The sequence below is a fragment of the Hemicordylus capensis genome, chromosome 3, assembly GCF_027244095.1.
Source record: "Hemicordylus capensis ecotype Gifberg chromosome 3, rHemCap1.1.pri, whole genome shotgun sequence".
Classification (NCBI taxonomy): Eukaryota; Metazoa; Chordata; class Lepidosauria; order Squamata; family Cordylidae; genus Hemicordylus; species Hemicordylus capensis.
Genome location: NC_069659.1, coordinates 284,282,131 through 284,300,932, shown reverse-complemented (window position 1 = coordinate 284,300,932; position 18,802 = coordinate 284,282,131). Strand labels below are relative to the sequence as shown.

The window sequence follows — 18,802 nt, the reverse complement described above, 5'->3', positions numbered from 1 at the left end:
AGTTGCTTCCGTGATTGTGAAAGCAACTGCTAGATTTACAGTGTTTGCCTCTTCAGACAAACACTAAGTTTGAAGAGTGTGGGATGATGTTTCTTGGCATGTCAGCACTGGGGCAGGATTTCCAAGTACACCTTTGGGACACTATGTGGGTATAGCAACCCTTTTTTTGGCATGTCTGTGTTAGAAGCAAGAAATCTAAAGTATTGCTCTTAGCACTGCAGGAACCTCTTCTGGCCACTAGAGGCATGATGAGTCATGTTAATAGGTCTCTCTTGGTCAGTTAAGAGTCAGAACTGTTCAGATGTTATTGAAGGCTAGTGCCTGTTTGTGTATGTTGTTCTAGGTCTCTCTCTTATTAAGTGGTGTTTTAGTTTTCTTAACTCTTTTTTTTTTTAACTCAACCTAATGTCTCCAGATCTCTTGGGCTGAATGTCTTTACCACCAGAGCATACTCTGCTGTGTGAAGACTTCAATGTTTCTCATCATACTCCTCAGTTTGAACAGGGCTTCTGGGTTTAATTTAACTGAAGTTACATTTTTGTGAAGAACTACATCAAGCAGCCTTTTGGAGGGACATGACGGACACTAGAGGAGATAGGAAGCTGCCTTATACCAAGTCAGACCACTGGTCCATCTAGCACAGTATTGTCTACAGTGACCGGCAGCAGCTCTCCAAAGGTTCAGATAGGAGTCTTTCCTAGCCCTACCTAGAGATGCCGGGAATTGAACCTGGGACCTTCTGCATACAAAGCAGATGCTTTACCACCGAACTATGGTCCATAATATTAACTAGCTGAGTCAAGTTATTGCAGTTCCAAGGAGAATCTCAAACAAGGTGACAATATATCAAGGCAATGCTGCAACTTGGAAGATTGCACAAGTGGGAAGGAAGACTGGAGCAGCACTGTGGGCAAAGGAAGGCAAGACTAATGAAAGCCTCTCTGAGGCAACAAGTTCTAATGTGAGCCTCTGAGGAAGAGAAACTAAAGAAATTTTGTAACCTACTTCCCCTTTCATATGAGGCTTCCAAAAAGATAGGTTATTGGGAGAGATAATAACCAAATATGCTGCACTGAACAAAATCTGGGCCCATTTAATTCACTTTGACAATTGAAGCATAAAAAGCATAAATGGATTATAAGAAACTGCAGAGTAACTGGTTGGATTTTATGCCTTCTTAAGTGGATCCATGCAAGTCCCTTAGAGAGCTAAAACCTAACAGGACACAAAAATTATTTGAACAGAACTCATTCAAGTCAATGTCTTAAAGACATTTATACAGTACCTGCTGGTCATGGCTACTGGGTATGTTCACATTACTTTTAAGAAGCTTTGAGATGACAATCAAGCTAAGATGTCTTCTTACTTGCCTGAAAAAGTAAAGTTTAAGATCATATAAAGCTACAGTTCTCAATGGTTTCTGCAAGTAGTCTGAAGTGAGGTGCATATCAAACTATGTTATAGTAAAAGCTTACCTTCCACGTGTTATCCAATTAGGGACAAACTGAACCAACCATAAAAGATCATGATGGTGGCTGGACAGATCACTTATTGCCAGACATAACTCAGACATCTTTTCAGAAAGAAAAGAAAAGTTTCATTATGATATTTACTAAAACCAGTTTCAGTGTGAATTAACAGGAAAAATATGAACAGCTTATTTTTTCCCTCAAGAGGCCATGTTCCAAATTAAGAGCATTTCATTGCATGTTTGGGATGGATGTCATTGGTTAACATCCAAGCTACAATTGCATGTGCCAAAGCAACTATTTTTGCTGATCCCCTCCTTCATTCTGTAGTCCTCTGTGCCTCCTAGTTTCCTGCAACCCTCAAGGGTCATTTTTCTGGGAGACATTGTGGGCTGCAAAGGGAAAACCGCCTCTCCCCTGTTACACTTGTGCAACATTTTTCATTAGTCTGTTATGAACAGTACTCAGTTTTTGGTGGGTGTCTAATCTTAAATTGACAGAAGGACCCAAGCAGAGCCATTTTGCCTCAGGAAAAACCATTTTGTGCTGTTTATTCACAGAACCAACCAGAATGGGGGGCAGTAGTGTGAGATACTGCTACAGGAATGGAATAACCCGATACTGCTACAGGAATGCAAATAATACAATAAAAACAGTATATGTTTCATTGTTACAACGTCCTTCACTCTTGCAAAAGATGCTTTATCACACAACAAAAAATGATTGTGGTGAACAGTGTACAATAATAGAACTTAAGAGAATGATAAGATGTCCAAAAATAATGGTGTGTCCAATTGTAATGGCTGAAAACACCACAATGAGTTCCAATGATTAAATGGCTATGAAACCGAAATAGGACCATGCTGGATTAAATGTAATAACCTGTTGTGAGTAGTCTTCATTACCCACTTTGAGCTTCAATATACACTTCGTATTCTCCTCATACCATTTTCTGTAACACAAGTCATAAATGTTATATGTCTAATCAAATCAAGAGAGTAATATATAAACATTGGCACCTGGTAGAACATATAGAGGGATGTGGTCTGAGACCAAAGAAAAGCTACAGGAGAGGTTCTTTTCTAAAGAACAAGCTAATTAGAGCAAATATAGCAAATACCTCTAGCCAGAAAATATCAATTATTAAAGAGACTTAAATGTAGTCATTGCACATCATGCATACATATATATGAAAGATACCAATATAAATCCACCACATTTAGACAAAACTTCTCAATTTAATGTGTATGGCACTTGCTGGACAGCAAATATATATATTTGTTAATTTGCCCATGTAACAAGTTATATGTAGGCCAAACCACTCGCCCATTGAAAATAAGAACACAGGAGCACTTTTAAAGTTGGGAAAAGTGAAACATTAAACAAACACTTTCAAAACCACCACCACTCTAGGGATTTTAAAGTAATGATCATTGATAAAGTTGCATCACAGAAATATTATCGAGTGGACAAACAGAAGGTATTGATACAGAAGGAGACCAAATGGATGTTTCTGTTGAACAGTATGATTCCCAATGGTTTGAATGACAAAATAGAATATTCAATTTTTCTGTAACACAATCATGACACAGTCTATGCTTCATATTTAATTCAAACAGAAAGAATAAGAGATCCTGAATGTGAGTCTCTTTAATTCTTAACTAGCACAGGAGAAGAAGATAACTACAGCTGTCAGTAAGTTAATCAAGTTAACAATGCCAAGTACTATATATAAGTTAGGCTATCAGAGCCAGAAGAGAGTTCTTAAAAAACATAGAAGGGAGAACACACTAGAAACAACAGTTCTCCAAGACTGTAAGGTGATTGATTGAGATTCTTTTCCTATTGCAATAGTTTTACCAGCTTGAGGGTTAACCCCAAAAAACTATACATTTGTGTACAGTATACACAATACTATACATATTACATACATATACATATACATAAACTATACATATTACAGATAATGGTATGAAGAGAAAAAGAAGTGTATATTGAAGCTCAAAGTGGGTAATGAAGAATACTGACAACAGGTTATTACATTTAATCCAGCATAGACAGTCATTGTTAACTATCTTTGAAATACCCTGAATTGGTTATAATTTTATAATTTATAAAATTGGTTATAAATTGGTTATAACTGAAACTGAAGTAGTATGAATCAGAATTAGAGCAATCTGTTTTTCAGTCACCAACATTTGCAGCTGTTTTGGTCCTATTTCAGCTTCAGAGCCATCTAACTAATTGTGTGGAACTCATTGTGTTTTCAGCCATTACAACTGGACAAACCATCATTTTTGGTCATTTATCATTCTCTCTTCAGAGACATACAAGTTCTGTTGTACACAGGTACTACTATTGTGAACAAATCATGGTCTGTTAACAGTGATGGTTTTATTACATTGCATCTTTTGTTACATAAACATCGTTTGCAAGACTGAAAGACATAAGAATGAAACATACCGTTAATTGTATTTGCATTCCTATAGCAGTATCAGGTTATCGCATTTTGAGTACTGTTTAGTCACAGCCCTATTTTTGCTGAGAACAGCAGGACAGCAGAAGCACCTGTTGTGCACTCTGAGCATGGCCTTCACTCCTAGTCAAAACAAGGCTGAGCTTGGAGCATGAGCATGAGATCACTGGCTTCTGGCTTGTTTTGAACTGGGAGGGAGGAAGCGCTCATGCAACTGTTTACCAGAGGCCTAAATGGTGTTCCCAGGGCAGAGGGGAAGAGATCTGAGTGGTTACTAATGTGGACAGAAAACACCTAGGACGATAGCAGGCCCTCGGGGAGAGAGCATTTTATTCCAAGGCTCGCCTTTTGTATTTTTGTTCCATTTGCTTACTTGCTCCTGTACCTTGCAACTGAAGACCTCAGTTCAAGTGTGTGCCTTGACTTTGCCAAAGACTGTTCTGCTTCTGTTCTTTGTTATTAGCAATAAGAGATTAGGGGAGACAAGAATCCCTTTTTACTCGTCAGAACAATGCTTGGCCTAGCAACAGCCCAGGACTATAGGGTTCCCTTGGTTCTGTTACGATTTCCCTTGGTGAAAGGCCCAGTCAGGTTAAAGTACATGTTGTCAGCGGGCACACTCATCTCTCTCTCCAGTGATGGTATACACATGACATTCAAACAGAAAGAAATAGAAACAGCTATTGACTGGAAATAAGTAGCAGTCACCAGCAAATGGCTTCAAGTTAAAGGGTACTTTAAAAAAAAAAAAATTACCTGCTTTGCAAAAGCAGATATTCCCCAAAATATGGCAGTTTACATTGTTTGAGGATTTTGGTAAAGTTGAGTTCTATTTTACATAAGGGGAAAAGGAAAGTTGTGTCATCAAATCCTGGTGACCACAGAGCCCTGTGGTTTTTCTTTGGTAGAATACAGGGGTGGTTTACCATTGCCTTCTCCCTCACAGTATGAGATGCCTTTCAGCACCTTCCTATATCACTGCTGCCTGATATAGGAGTTTCTCATATTCTGGGAATCACACGAGGAGGGATTCGAACCAACAGATTACACTAAACAATTAACAGTAAAGTTACCTTTGTATTCCATTCTCTGATATTTTCCAGCAGTTTTATAATAAGGCATTCCAAGTCCACTAAGGGAAATTGTTTCAGCTCTTTTTCCAAACTCAGTTTAAACAGCAGCAATAGCAACAGAAATATTTCTTTGTCTGTGTAACATTCTGGGCAGATGCTTACACACAGTCGCAGAAACTTTAGGAAAAAATTGGATATATTGTTTTAGAAACTTCATCAATATTAAATCAGGCCTCAGCTCAGTTGTGTACTGCAAGTTTTCCACTGTAAATAACTCCTGCCATTTTCTTGCCTTAGTCAAACAATGGTACCCAGTTCACTCTAATTGGGATCAACTTCAGCTAATGATTCCACATTCATTCACTTACAAGCATACATTTGACTGCTCATTCAGTGAAAGTTTGAAAAAGCTTTAGCAAATTCAGGCAGATGGTGCTGGAACCAATCATGTGAGGGGAGCAAAGGCAGTGGAAGCAGGCAAGTGGGGTGATGCCCATAGTGGGGTGCCTGCACTTACTGCCCTGCGGCACACTTGCTACTTGAGGCCATCACCTCACTTTGCCTCATGAAGGAGCTGCCCTGAGTCAGTGCAAATCAATATCACCTTTGACACCATTTCTCTAAACACATGGCTAAAAGGTACACTTGATACCATATTACAAGAGTAGAATCTTTGGGCACAATCCAGCTGCAGTTAAGCACTTATAAATACCCATTTCAATGGGAGAATTAAGCATGTGATTAAATCTCTCACACTGAACACAATGGGCTGCAGAGAATGCTTAATTTTGATTGGATCATATCCCGTATTTCTAGGTACTTTGGGATACATTGCCAATAACTACATTTTTTTGCTACACAAAAGCTCTGTTATGAAACTTGGCTAGGTCAACATTAGAATTCTGACTACCAACAGCAATACATACATATACAGAGGCATTCTTAATGCACAGGCCTAAGAACTTCTCAGAACAGGAGCAATGAATATATTCTCACCTTAGCCATATTGCAAAGATTAGTTTCTATTAGAAGAAAGAAAGAAGCAGAGTTTCCGAAAAGGTCTTCACTTGTTGGTTTCCCCACATTATTTTGCATTTCAGACCTGATGAAAAAGTGATATCGAAAAGGATCTTATTTCCCACTTTTTAAAGTATCATGTTATACAATTAAACTGTAAATAGACCAATTACAAGATCACTCCACCTAGTCACATGTGTAGCATATTAGGGAATTTAATGTTGAGATTGTTCCTTTGGCTGGGTTTAGTCTACTCCATTACAGTGGCTCAGGACAGACTTATTAAATATTTATGCTCCACCCCTCCAGTTACTACTCAGGGCAACTAACAATCAGAACAAATCACTATAAAAATATAAAACCAAAAACTAAACAAGTTTCAGTGAAAGCCAACATTTAAAGTTACAAGTTAAAATGTGAACAAGTTACAAGCTCTCCAGATATAAATTTAAAAACATCTTAAAAAATGGTCTTCAACAATTTTAAGACCTTAAGGGAGGGAACATGATGGAGCTCTTCTAAGAGGGCATTCCAAAGTTGAGGAGTCATAACCATGTCTCTATTCCCCACCAATTGGATATCTGTTCAGGGCGGAGACATTAGCAGGGCCTTGGAGGGCCCTAGCAGGTTCATACGGGCAGCTGTGATCCAATAGATATCCCAAACCCAAGCAGTGTCGGGCTTCAAAAGTCAAGACCAACACCTTGAATCTAGCCCAGAAGCAAACTAGTAACTAATGAAGCTGCTTAAATCAGTGAAGACAGAGGAAAAATCTCACACACATATACAGGTTATAACTACTTAGAGAACTTTGTTGAAATGCCATATATATTCTAAAGTATTTAAATATACTATTTAGATACCATGTTAATAAGACCCGATACTAGTTTAAGCAACAGCTCAATGCTGTAATTCTGGCAACAGCTCTACTGCAAGGCAGCCCTGATATTCATGCAAAAAGAAGTGGTAATTGCCGATATCAGCTATGCACCCAACTTCAACTGCCATGTTACTTATAAACTAAAACGAGCTAAGTCAGCCAGAAGAAAAACCTCTTGGTAAAAGCACATGGATGAAAGTGAGCAGCCTTACCAGACTTACTCTTAACACTTCTGCACACTCTGTGCTGTGGTAAGGGCCAGGAGGCAACATAGAACCTCTGACGCACACTAATATGTACGTGAGAAAAGTCACAGACAAATACTTCTGTTGTATTTTGTAATACAGTCATCCCCCACCAACATACTAGGTTGGGTTTCCCAATCGTGATTTTGAGTATCTATGACTGGGAAATTATGGCAGATCTCACCAACTGTGACCTGACGATCCACCGTTTGACAAAATTTAGCAATTTTGGAGGGGTCTACGACTTTCAGGGGTCAGTGGTAATTTCTCCTTCACTCTTACTGACTCATGGTGATATGGGGGGATACCCTCCCCCCTATTTTTAACTGTATTTTGCTATCTTTTCACAACCACAATTCCTCTAACCCCGTTTGCCATTGATTTCAATGGCTCTCCAACCGTGAGGTTTTCCCAGAACAGAACCCTCGTGGTTGGAAAAGGATGACTGTAAATCCAGGAACAGCACAAGTTGGAAAAATAAAATGATTGTGCTAGGCACTTACATTATACAGCCTTCAGTAAAGGGAGGTTGAAACTCCAACAGAGGAAAAAGTGCACTAAAGGGAATGCCCACATTGATTAACACAGTTGCTATATCAAGCAGTGTTGGAATCCATGGCCTTGGTTGGTCGTTGCCAGACGAAGCTGCAGATAAAAAACACTTACTGTCACACTTCTTCCAAAATCAGATTTTAAGATGGCACAAATGTGCTTGTACGTGCATAAGGAATTCTCTCATAATACAAGTATGAGCTCAGCTTTTCATTCCAATCAGAATCTAACCATTTCAGTGTGTGTTCATACACGCAATTTAGTGTCTCTAATGTCACGGTCTCTTACTTTGAAGGCAAGTCTTTCAGACCAGAATGAATGTTTGTACAGGAATAGTTTTTTCCAGTCACATTGTTTTAAATATTTAATCAAAGCTAATGAAACAAGTAGTATATTTACTTTGGAATGAATTATAGAGAGTAGGAGAAGATGGGTAGAGGTTTTAACTTGTATTTTTGATACAGGGGGTCAACTTCCAAGTTTCAGCTTCCAACACTCACCATGTTTAATTGTTAGTGTCATCAGAATATGCAAAATCTTTCTTGAAACAGAGCAGTCTGAATGAATTGACATCATCTGTTACAGAGAAACTATGTTAAGCAAATTGAAGGACATTAACATATTTAGAGCTTGCTCATATCCAATATCCCAGTACTGAGAGATATAAAAGTACTTAAATATATATTGCATCAACACCATCTAATGCACTAGAGATTTGAAGCAGTTCAATTAGCTCAGAATAAATTAAGTTTTGATCAATTTAAGTAAAGATTCATGACTGCTGCTTCAGTTTTGGTCTTAAAGTATTCTTCCAAATTACTCTACAGTGGAAAAAGAAGACAAAACTCTTAATAAAGTCCCTTAGTTCCAGAGTGCAGGGTATCTTCAGTACTTCCTGCGGACAAGTATGCAGTGTCATACAAAGTGTGCATTATAAACTGAAAAACAGGGTATGCATATGGACAGGTGAAAGGTGGGGTGGGGAAGAATATTTCTTTAAAAGTTCACAGGGGTATCACAGAGCTGCTCATCATCCTATTCACAGCAGATATAAAGTAGCATTATTTAACTGAATTGTACTGCAACACTTTGGTTAGAACTGCAAATGTCAATAGGTTTCCTGCAGAGCCTTCATCCTTACTTTACAGTTAATTTCCAGTTAACCTACCCCTAGATCTCCAATCTACCTACTATGAATATTCGAGAGAACTTCTCTTTACAAAGAGAATTAGTTTCTTATGTCAGTAGGGAGTTACATCCATAAAGCTTATGCCATGCTACCCTTGTGAAAAGTATGTTGTAGTGATAGTAAGAATTCAAAAGGCTTCCCCAAACATACTGAATACTGATGTGGTGCCCCTCTTATGCCTCTTAAAAATGTTATGCCAATTCATAGTGAACTGATTATTTGTTCTGCTTGAGGAGGGGAGAGGAGGCGAGAAGAGGCAAGCAGGTGGCACACTTGAAATGCAGACTATCAACACATTTTTGTCTCCAAGTGGCTAGTTGAAAACACTCAGCAGAAGTTTCCTCACCCTTGCCTAAATCAGGAGTATGTAAAAATAAAGACATACTGAAAAAAATCACTATGTATACTACATCTCTTTTCCAATAGTGCAACATAGTAGTAGAGTGGTTAATTTCTGGAAAGCACCGTGTGTGTGTGTAGTGAATATTGGCTAAAAATGGAGTGAGAGAAATTGCAAAAGTTTCTTGGATTTGGCACGAGATCATGCTCCAGGAAACAATGAAGGGGAGAGTGTGATAATCTAGGAACTTAAGCCAAAACTGTGAATGCACATCTCATCCGGCTTCAGGATTAACAGTGCCATCTGTCCAATGTAACATAACTTCTGCATCTTACCTGAAACATCCACTTCAAAATGGGAACAGGGCAAGGAGAACTATGGTAAGCAGACACAAGTAAGCCTTCAAGGATTACAAAAAGCTGTTGCGTTACTCCTGATCTGCAGAAAGAATGATCAAGACTTTATTTAATTTATTTATTTACTTTTCTATTGCCCAGAGCAGTGTACATACTTGAGTTTCTCCTCACAACTACCCTGTGATGTAGGTTAGGCTGAGAGAGAAGTGACTGCCCAGAGTAACCTAGCAAGTATCATAGCTAAATGGGGATTTGAACTTGGATCTCCCCGGTCCTAGTCCAGCACTCTAACCACTACACCACGCTGGCTCTCAGTCTGGTATAATCATAAAGAAAGAGACTCTTAAATATTCCAGCTTTGAACATATAAACTACCAATACCAAGCAACAAGCAGGGGCCATATGTCACTACATAGAATTAATTTTGTAATTTTAATGCTGTCTTGCTCTGTATGTTTTTGTACACCGCCCAGAGTCTTCGGAGTGGGCGGTATATTAAATGTTTCAAATAAATAAATAAATAAAGCAACATCACAGCCTCCTTTATGGGCTCATAAGAAAGCCTTGTATGAATCCAGAGAAAGGGTCAATTCCTTCAAGGAAAGACCACTGGATTTGCCAACAGATTGTCCTAGGATTCAGTTGGAAGTTTAAGATAGTGCCTAAGCCAGGCTAAATGCAACAGGCCTGCTGAACATATATGATCTCTTTATTGGGTAAAGATAAGTTCGTTCTCTCCCCCCCTCCATCTCTCCTCTTACCTATCCCACACACATCCCAGAGACTTTTCTAGAAGCACCCCAGCACATCTGCTAGCAAAAACTCAGCACATTTTTTGAAAGAACAGATAGTGTACATAGCCATCTTTGCACTGATGTTTTGCTATTATGATTCTTTAAAAACAAAAATGCATCCTTACCCAAGTAGGTATTTTTCAATAGGATTTTGAGGATGGAATCCAACATTCCTCAGGTCAAGATTATGCTGATTGAAGAGTTTCCCAGCATTTGCTATTTGAAATATATTTTCTCCTGGATGTTGGTCAGGAATAGCATCATTGATTATGGAAAATCTCTTTATAAATGCACTGCAACACAAAATTGCATTTGCTAGTTTATAATACTTGGATAAGATTTATGGAACAGTTATCTAAGGTACTTATCCAGACTTCACTTGAAGTGATTACCTCATACTACAGTAATCAGTCGGGTATTTCGGACAATGCAGTATTCATGACAGTGAACATGGATGAGAAGACCTCAAATGCTAGTAAACAACATTTGGAACGAGCAAAAAGGACAGATCATAATAGCCCGTGAAAAACAACGTTTCATTGTGTGTGACTCCACACTTAAGAGAAAGCAAACAGATTATTAAAAAGGAGAAGACTGACCTATGTTCAGTAGACAGTTCACCATCATTCGATAGTTCTTCAGATGGAGAATTCATTTCACTTTCCTGTTTGGCTTGCTGTAGCTGTCTCTCTAGTTCATCTACCCTGCAATGGTGATAGTGATGATGAAAGTTAAGAAGCCTAGGCTCCAGTTATAACAGCACACTTTAAAGCAACTTGCCAGGCAGGTCAGATTTTGTGACAATAAGTTCATCCAAAATTCCTATTTATTATTAGATTCTGAGAAGGAATCAAGACCAGATCACTAACTTTTATCTGATGGATATTTACTGTCTTTTACAAAGTTATTTCACAAGGAATAAATTGTAGCACACGTATTCGGCAAAAAATCCCCTGGCAATACAATAAGCCACACTGTGAGCATGGGAAATTGGTACTTCAGCTATGTAACTTACTATCCATTTTGTATGAACAGCAGTTACCCCAGGACAACTAAATGGCAAAACATTTCTATCTTACCCTACACCACCCAACAGATGTTTTAGTGCAGCTAGATTCTTAATCAGGGGTCCATCATGTAGGCCAAGGTGATCTGTAGAAAATCTTTGCACTGAATTTAGTTTGCTTTCTAGTGACCCAGAATAAAGAGAGCAGCTGGTCTTGTGGTAGCAAGCATGACTTGTTCCCTTAGCTAAGCCGGGTCTACCCTGGTTGCATATGAATGGGAGACTTGATGTATGAGCACTGAAAGATATTCCCCTCAAGGGATGAAGCCGCTCTGGGAAGAGCAGAAGGTTTCAAGTTCCCTCCCTGGCATCTCCAAGATAGGGCTGAGAGAGATTCCTGCCTGCAACCTTGGAGAAGCCACTGCCAGTCTGTGAAGACAATACTGGGCTAGATAGACCAATGGTCTGACTCAGTATATGGCAACTTCCTAAGTTCTTGAAAATAGCCATTCTGAGTTCTTCACCCACCCCGCTCTAATTTCTACTAGAGCCTTAAGCAATTATAATATAACTGGGCATTCATGGATAAATGAATCTGAAGGATCTGGAGAATCCATAGGTGCAAAAAGGTTAAGAGTTGTAACAAAATGGTCCCAGATGCCTCTCCTGATCCTTTAAGATAGCGACTGGCCATCAGGGACTGGCAGCTTCACACTGTCTCAGAAAAACAGCACAGTAGTATGGCAGCTGCAAATGCAACTCTCTTCTTGCTTTAAAGGAGTAGCCCTTTAAAGCCAGATGCTGCCTACCAGAAACCAAGTCAAGGCTGTCCTGGTTTTCAAAGGCTATGACAGTAATCTGGGAAGGCTCTGCTACAATGGCAAGAAGTGAGAATGATGGAGGCAGGTAGTACAGATAAGGAGACTAACCTTCAACAACCTCATTGATAAGGCTGACAGATATACTCTCTCAAAGTCAAAAGGAAACCCATCATATAAACACATTAAGATGTTTAATTCATACGACATTGCAAACTATTACATATTTTAACTCTAACGAAGGAAACCATTAAAAGAACACCATACCCTGAGCTGTAGGTGGGCAGCCTGGATAGCAAGAAACTTATTCAAGAATCCTCAATTTCAGCTTAGAATTACTCTCTGTAGAGCTTCTAAGTAAACACTGCTATTTTATATAGTGGTAAACTGCGTTCTCATAGCATCCGTAGAACAAACAAACAACACAGGCCAGCTCCCAAAGGGCAGAGGGACATATTAACCACAAGAAAAATCAAGTGGATTGTCATCTTTCATCACCACACAAGGAGGAACCAAACTTGCATTAATAGGATGGGAAAGTAATACAGGTACACGAACCTTCGAAATTCCTCCTTCTCCTCCAAGAGATGCTCCAGGCGATTCATGTAGGAGACCTGAGTTTCAACAGAAGGTTTGGAAAGCTGAAGGAAACAGAGTGTTCATTTAAAAATATGAATATTTTCAATATATTAGTTATCATTAGGACTACAGGCTCTAAATCATAGCTTAGATAAATTTTCAAGAAAAAAGCCTGTAAAAAGGAAAAACAAGTGGAAATGAGAGCAATTCTTAAGAGTCAGCTCTTGGATGGAAGAAACTGAAAGATCTGAGGAAAAGCATGCATCTGTTTGGAAAGGCACCCATTCCTCTGAGCACATCTCTTCTAAGATAATGCAAACTATCTGTTGCAAGACACCTATTGAGGTAAAGGAACTAAGGAAATGACTTGTTTGGTTAATTTTTGTGTGTGTGATACCACATTTACCAATCTGGAGCATCAACAAAGTTGTACTACTTTCAACAGAAGCAACAAGGAAAGGCTAGCCAACATCCAGATGAATGCTTACGGATGTGCAATTTGATTTGAGGTTGAATCTGTTCAGGTCAAATCAGGGGCAATTTGCAGATTCGAACTCAAATCGAATCATGCTCAAAATAGAGGGCCCAATCTGAGGTTGAAGCAAATCACCACCGATCCCAATCTAGGGTCTCAAAATGGTGTTTTCCCCCAGGACTTAGAATATTTGCCTGACTCGGAGGACTGGTCTACCCAGGTAGACCAGTTCTTTGTGGCAGGCAGATGAACTAAGTCTGGAACAGAGGGCTGGTCTACCAACTGGTAGACCAGCTTTTCCTGGATAAAAGCACCATTTTGAGACCCATTTTTCTAACAAAATGGGCCTCAAAAAGGCACTCAAATCACCCAAATTGATTTGGGTGATTCATCAAGACAGACAACCAAGCTGACTGTTTGATGAATCAATGTATCCCCAAGGGTCACACAATCCTCAGGGCCATATTTTCAAGAGGCACAAAGGGCTGTAAAGGGAAGTGGGAGTGGAATCAGCAAAAGCCACCCCTACTCAGTTGTGTATGGAAAGTATTTTCTGATGTGTGCAACATAAGAGACAGTGGTCAACTAAAAAAGCTGCTTCATTTAAAAAATGCAAGTGTATAAACACTATTTACCCTACTTACAAAGAGAGAGAGAATAATGTTGCATCATGCATAAGTCTGTTGGGGATCCACAGCAGGTTTCCAACATGTACAGATGCAGTAAAACAGATGACTGCCATCTACGGGTGATCAGGGCAGACTGTTTTCCCATGCTCAAGTATGAAAAGCACACTTAGTGACTTAGCGATGTCATTGGATGAGACATTTTGGTCAAAATCTTTAATTTTAAACACACATGCAGCACAATCCTAAGGAATCCTGCTCAGAAGTACTTTCCATCATGTTCCGTGGTATTTACTGCCTAATAATTAAATGTATGTAAATACTGCAGCCTTTACATACTAAATTGATCCTAGAATTAAATTTTTACTGTATGTCAAAATGCTGAATGACACATTTCCATGATATCAACTGAAAAGAATAATTTATTTTGATAAAGCTGCTCCTCTCTCAGCACAGTTTTATTGTGCAGACAGCAACACTTAAAGAAAACCAATGAAGAGGAGAGAGATTTCACTAATACTACTTAGGATATGGGAAAAGCCCAACAAGCACTGGTTTATTATTAGTACCAGGTTCTTAGATTGCACAATGACAGGTAAACACACTGTCAACTTCTACAGTCACCATATCATTTCTTCCCTAAGCACACACTACACAAGACTCAAAGAAGTCTATAATACCGTCACATAAACAACAAAGAAATGAGAATTTAATATACATCAGCAAGAAAAGATTAATTTACTTGAGATGTATTAAGTTAACTTTACTCCTAAAGTAGATCAATATAAAGTTAAAGTTTAAAACATTCATATACCTTGTTAAACATAATGCTGCAACCCTATGCACACTATTCTGGAAGTACAGCCTGCTCTATATAATGGCTCAAATGTAGACTAATGTCATACACATGGAAGTACATTCTGCTCATACAAGAGCCAAGGGAAGGGGAGATTTTCACCAATTTCTGCTATGCTCCTTGGAAACATGTCCCCAAAGGTCTCCCAACTGACAGGTACATCTTTTCAGAGGACAGTGGGGGAGGATAGGCAAGAATTGTCCCTCCCTGCTTAATGGCACAGAATGTACTTCTGTGAACATGACACCCGTCTGCAGATAAATCAGTAAACCTACACAGAATTGCACTATAAGAGGTAGCTTTCTGAGAGGATGGAAGAACTTGCTTCCTAACAAATTCATGAACTGCAACACTGGAATCTATTTCAACACAGACAGACACAATCATGTATATTAACTCACAAGGTGTGCACATATTTAGTCAGAACAGCAGTTTCTGGAGACATGTGAACTGTATCAGCTTTAAGGCAGGCCACTGATCTACCTAGCTCAGAATTGCCTACTCTAACTGGTAGTGGCTCCCCGAAACCTGCACTGCTCAAGATTCTTTCTCAGTGGAGTGAGCAGGGACTGAACCAGGGCCCTTCAGAATGCAAGGGATTTGCTCTACCACTAAGATAGAGACCATCCATTCATACAATCAACACATGTTGAGACACAACAGTGATTTCTGGATACATACGGCTTGAATTTCAGACAGGATAGAATGCCATTCTTTTGTCCAAACAAGGTTTTAAAAAATCAAATAATTCCACTCACACACATGCTGCATATACAGTGAAATTCATGAGGCCTGACTGTTTATACCAGAGTCACTGTAGCTACCAAAGCCCAAGAACATCGCCTTGGATCAGTGCTTCATGATTAACAAGTACAATCATAAAGCAAAATGAGGCTTCGGTGGTGTTTTACACATGGAGCAAAACCAGAATGGGCTCAGGAGGGAGTGTACTGATCTTTGGAAAAGGAAAACAAAACTTGTGTGTCAGCCCTGGCAGTAAACATAGAAGCTTGCTCAGGAATGTTTCCATCCTTACTATAACACAATTATCTTCATGAGACATTGGACAGGTTTGGAGAACACAAAACTGGCAGCTTGGTCAAACCACCAGTTTCTGGATTGCATGCCCAACATCCGGTGTAGTTTCCAACATGCTAACCTTGGCAGGTTCACATAACATGCCCAACGTCAACATATTCTTTTGATCCAGAACCAAACCAGACATCTGTCCTTCTCTTCAAATCTTGGTTACAGATGTTGGGTGCAGAACCAAATGTAGGGCAGAATATACTGACATTAGTGAGTCCGCACAACACTCCTAATGTCAGCAATACTGGAAGTTGGGCTTCATGTATGCTCCAGGAACCAGCAGTTCAGTCAAACCACCTGTTGTGCAAACTCACCATTCACATTTTATATGGATACAGACATGGATACTTTCTAAAATAAGAAGTGTTTAACCACTTACGAGAACATCAAGCAATGGAATGGTGGTGTTTGGGGTATCCTCCTCATTTATTTGTTCTGGGCTTTTTGGAGATGGCCTGGAACTCTGGGCTAGTATTTCATCAAGTGACAAGAGTTCCTCTTCATCATCACTGCTGTCCAGATTACAGTCAGAGACCTCATCCTCATTATCAGAGAGGCTCCTTCTTTCTAACACAGAAGTGTGCAGATTGGAACCTTCATTGTGTAGCTCACTTAAGACACATGAAGAGCTAGCAATGTTGTCACAACTACCATCTTTTGATGGAAGAAACTTGTCACCATCTCCAAATGATGATTCAGGTGGTGCAGACAAAGTAGAGATATCCTTCCCAGTCTTTTCTACTTCCACTTTTAAGGAACTGATGTGTGAAGTTGAGGGAAGCAGCAGATTATCAGACATATGATGTGGAGGGTCTCTCTTATGAACCTTCACTGTCAGTGCTTCAAAGAAGCCATCACTCTGCATACGAGAAAGTAGGTCTTTTGATTCTTTGGAAAACAATGAGTTTTTATTTTCTTCAACATCAATATATTCAGCTGAAAATGGCATATCACTGGCAGGTGGATTTATATCTTCTAATTGAGCATCACCACCAGGGGTTCTACCTTTTGAATACTCAGAATTGTGCTTTTCTAGTGAACTACTAAAATTATATTTATCCAATCTTTGTGCAATTAACTTGGATGAATTTTTCATATCAGTTTTCAAAGAAATCCTTTTCCGTTTCCCAGGATGTTCTACATGTTTAGATATTCCTGATGATGTCCTGGAGTGAAAGTATGTTGATGGAGAAAGGCCTTTTCTTACACTAATAGTTTTATCAGAGGACCGTCCTGAAGAAAGCACAACTTTTGAAGCTTGTACTGAAGAGGATTCATCTGTGAAAAGAAAATGAACTAAAATTATTAGAGTACAAGGTCTCTGAAATGATTATACTATCCATTAGAACTATGTTATTTCATCAAATGCCTCATCTGCAACATGACCAGTTAGGTCAACATAACAGAATGCTGCAAAGGAATCTCTCTGGCTGCCACCTGTGTGTCAGTAGGCGTGTGTCCGAACCGGTCCAGCGGCCATTCTATAGAATGGCCGAACTGCCGGACCGGTTCTGCCCTGGTTGGTCCGGGTCCGGGTGGGGGGTATTGCTTTAAGGGCGGGGGGGGGCTTGTTTACCCCTCCCGCGCCTCTTTGCCCCCGCCAGTGGCCGTAATCTACTGTAAAATTGGGGCGCTGGAAACCAGCCGCCCCAGCCGCCGCCGCTTCCGCCGCCCCCCCCCCCCCGCGAGCAAATTAGAGGGGAAAAAGGCTACTGCCTACAAGGAAGGGCTACTGCCGCCCCCCCACCCGCGACCCCCCCACGAGTGCTCACCAAGTTAGAAGCCTTTAGAGAGGAGCTCGCGAACAGAGCTCCTCTCTTATCGAAGCCTCCGGCCCAACTGGGGCCTTGGGCGCGTGCGCACGCGCGCTAGAGCTCTTTATCCACTAGAGCTTTTGCCGGAGGCCCGGTCTACCTGCCGGGAGGAAGCCGGGTAGACCGGGCCTCCGGCGATCGGAGGCCCGGTCTACCCGGCTTCCTCCCGGCGGGTAGACCGGGCCTCTGGCAAAAGCTCTAGTGGATAAAGAGCTCTAGCGCGCGTGCGCACGCGCCCAAGGCCCCAGTTGGGCCGGAGGCTTCGATAAGAGAGGAGCTCTGTTCGCGAGCTCCTCTCTAAATTCTTCTAACTTGGTGAGCACTCGTGGGGGGGGTGGCGGGTGGCGGGGCGGCAGTAGCCCTTCCTTGTAGGCAGTAGCCTTTTTTTCCTCTAATTTGCTCGCGGGGGGGCAGCGGAAGCGGCGGCGGCTGGGGCGGCTGGTTTCCAGCGCCCCAATTTTACAGTAGATTACGGCCACTGGCGGGGGCAAAGAGGCGCGGGAGGGGTAAACAAGCCCTCCCCGCCCTAAAAGATAGGCTCCCCTTTGGTGCTGGTCCGGACTGCTCCGGACCATGCACATCACTATGTGTCAGGTCAGGTCTGCAGGGATTCTGAGCAGAGTCCTCTCTGTGGTAGCCTCATACTTTGGACGTCACCAGGACAGATTTATCTTACACCCCCATTGAGATATTTATGGCAGAAAGGTTTTCCATTTATAATGGCATGTGGCAAACAACCTTTTTGGCTCAGTAGCTTTATTTTTGCTTTATTCTTTTGCTTTATTCTTCCCCTGCCGGCAGCCTGTTTGCAAACTCTTGCAAGAGCTGCCACACATTGGACTAGTGACGGGTACAGCTTAGAGAAATATATAGATAGAAGATAAGATAAATAAAGACTTTATTACAGTCTCTGACCAGTACAGAAACATGAAGAAACAAACAGAGTGTGTGTGTGTGTGTATGTGTGTGTATGTATATATATATAGAGAGAGAGAGAGAGAGAGAGAGAGAGAGAGAGAGAGAGAGAGAGAGAGCCATCTGAATGTGCCCCAGCAAACTACATTTCTCATGGACTTGCCATCATCTTTCAGAACATATAATACAGTCCTAGTCAGACATGTTGAGTGTACATACTAGTGTCTGAACAC

At 40.5% G+C, this 18,802-nt stretch overlaps 1 protein-coding gene across 4 annotated transcripts in view; it reads right to left on the bottom strand.

Moving 5' to 3' along the window:
* SLF2 (SMC5-SMC6 complex localization factor 2) overlaps nucleotides 1-18,802 on the bottom strand; it is a 63,278-nt gene that overhangs the window by 9,666 nt on the left and 34,810 nt on the right. For 3 of the 4 annotated variants that reach the window (XM_053311531.1, XM_053311529.1, XM_053311532.1), the window contains 11 exons: nucleotides 16,220-17,118; nucleotides 12,774-12,856; nucleotides 10,991-11,095; nucleotides 10,517-10,684; nucleotides 9,577-9,679; nucleotides 8,213-8,288; nucleotides 7,664-7,805; nucleotides 6,015-6,120; nucleotides 5,019-5,195; nucleotides 1,476-1,573; nucleotides 1,286-1,370 (listed from right to left, as the gene is read on the bottom strand). In XM_053311531.1, coding sequence (XP_053167506.1) covers nucleotides 1,286-1,370; nucleotides 1,476-1,573; nucleotides 5,019-5,195; nucleotides 6,015-6,120; nucleotides 7,664-7,805; nucleotides 8,213-8,288; nucleotides 9,577-9,679; nucleotides 10,517-10,684; nucleotides 10,991-11,095; nucleotides 12,774-12,856; nucleotides 16,220-17,118 — 2,042 coding nt within the window. The remainder of the gene's footprint in view (nucleotides 1-1,285; nucleotides 1,371-1,475; nucleotides 1,574-5,018; nucleotides 5,196-6,014; nucleotides 6,121-7,663; nucleotides 7,806-8,212; nucleotides 8,289-9,576; nucleotides 9,680-10,516; nucleotides 10,685-10,990; nucleotides 11,096-12,773; nucleotides 12,857-16,219; nucleotides 17,119-18,802) is intronic. The other variant, XM_053311530.1, reaches the window with a different exon arrangement.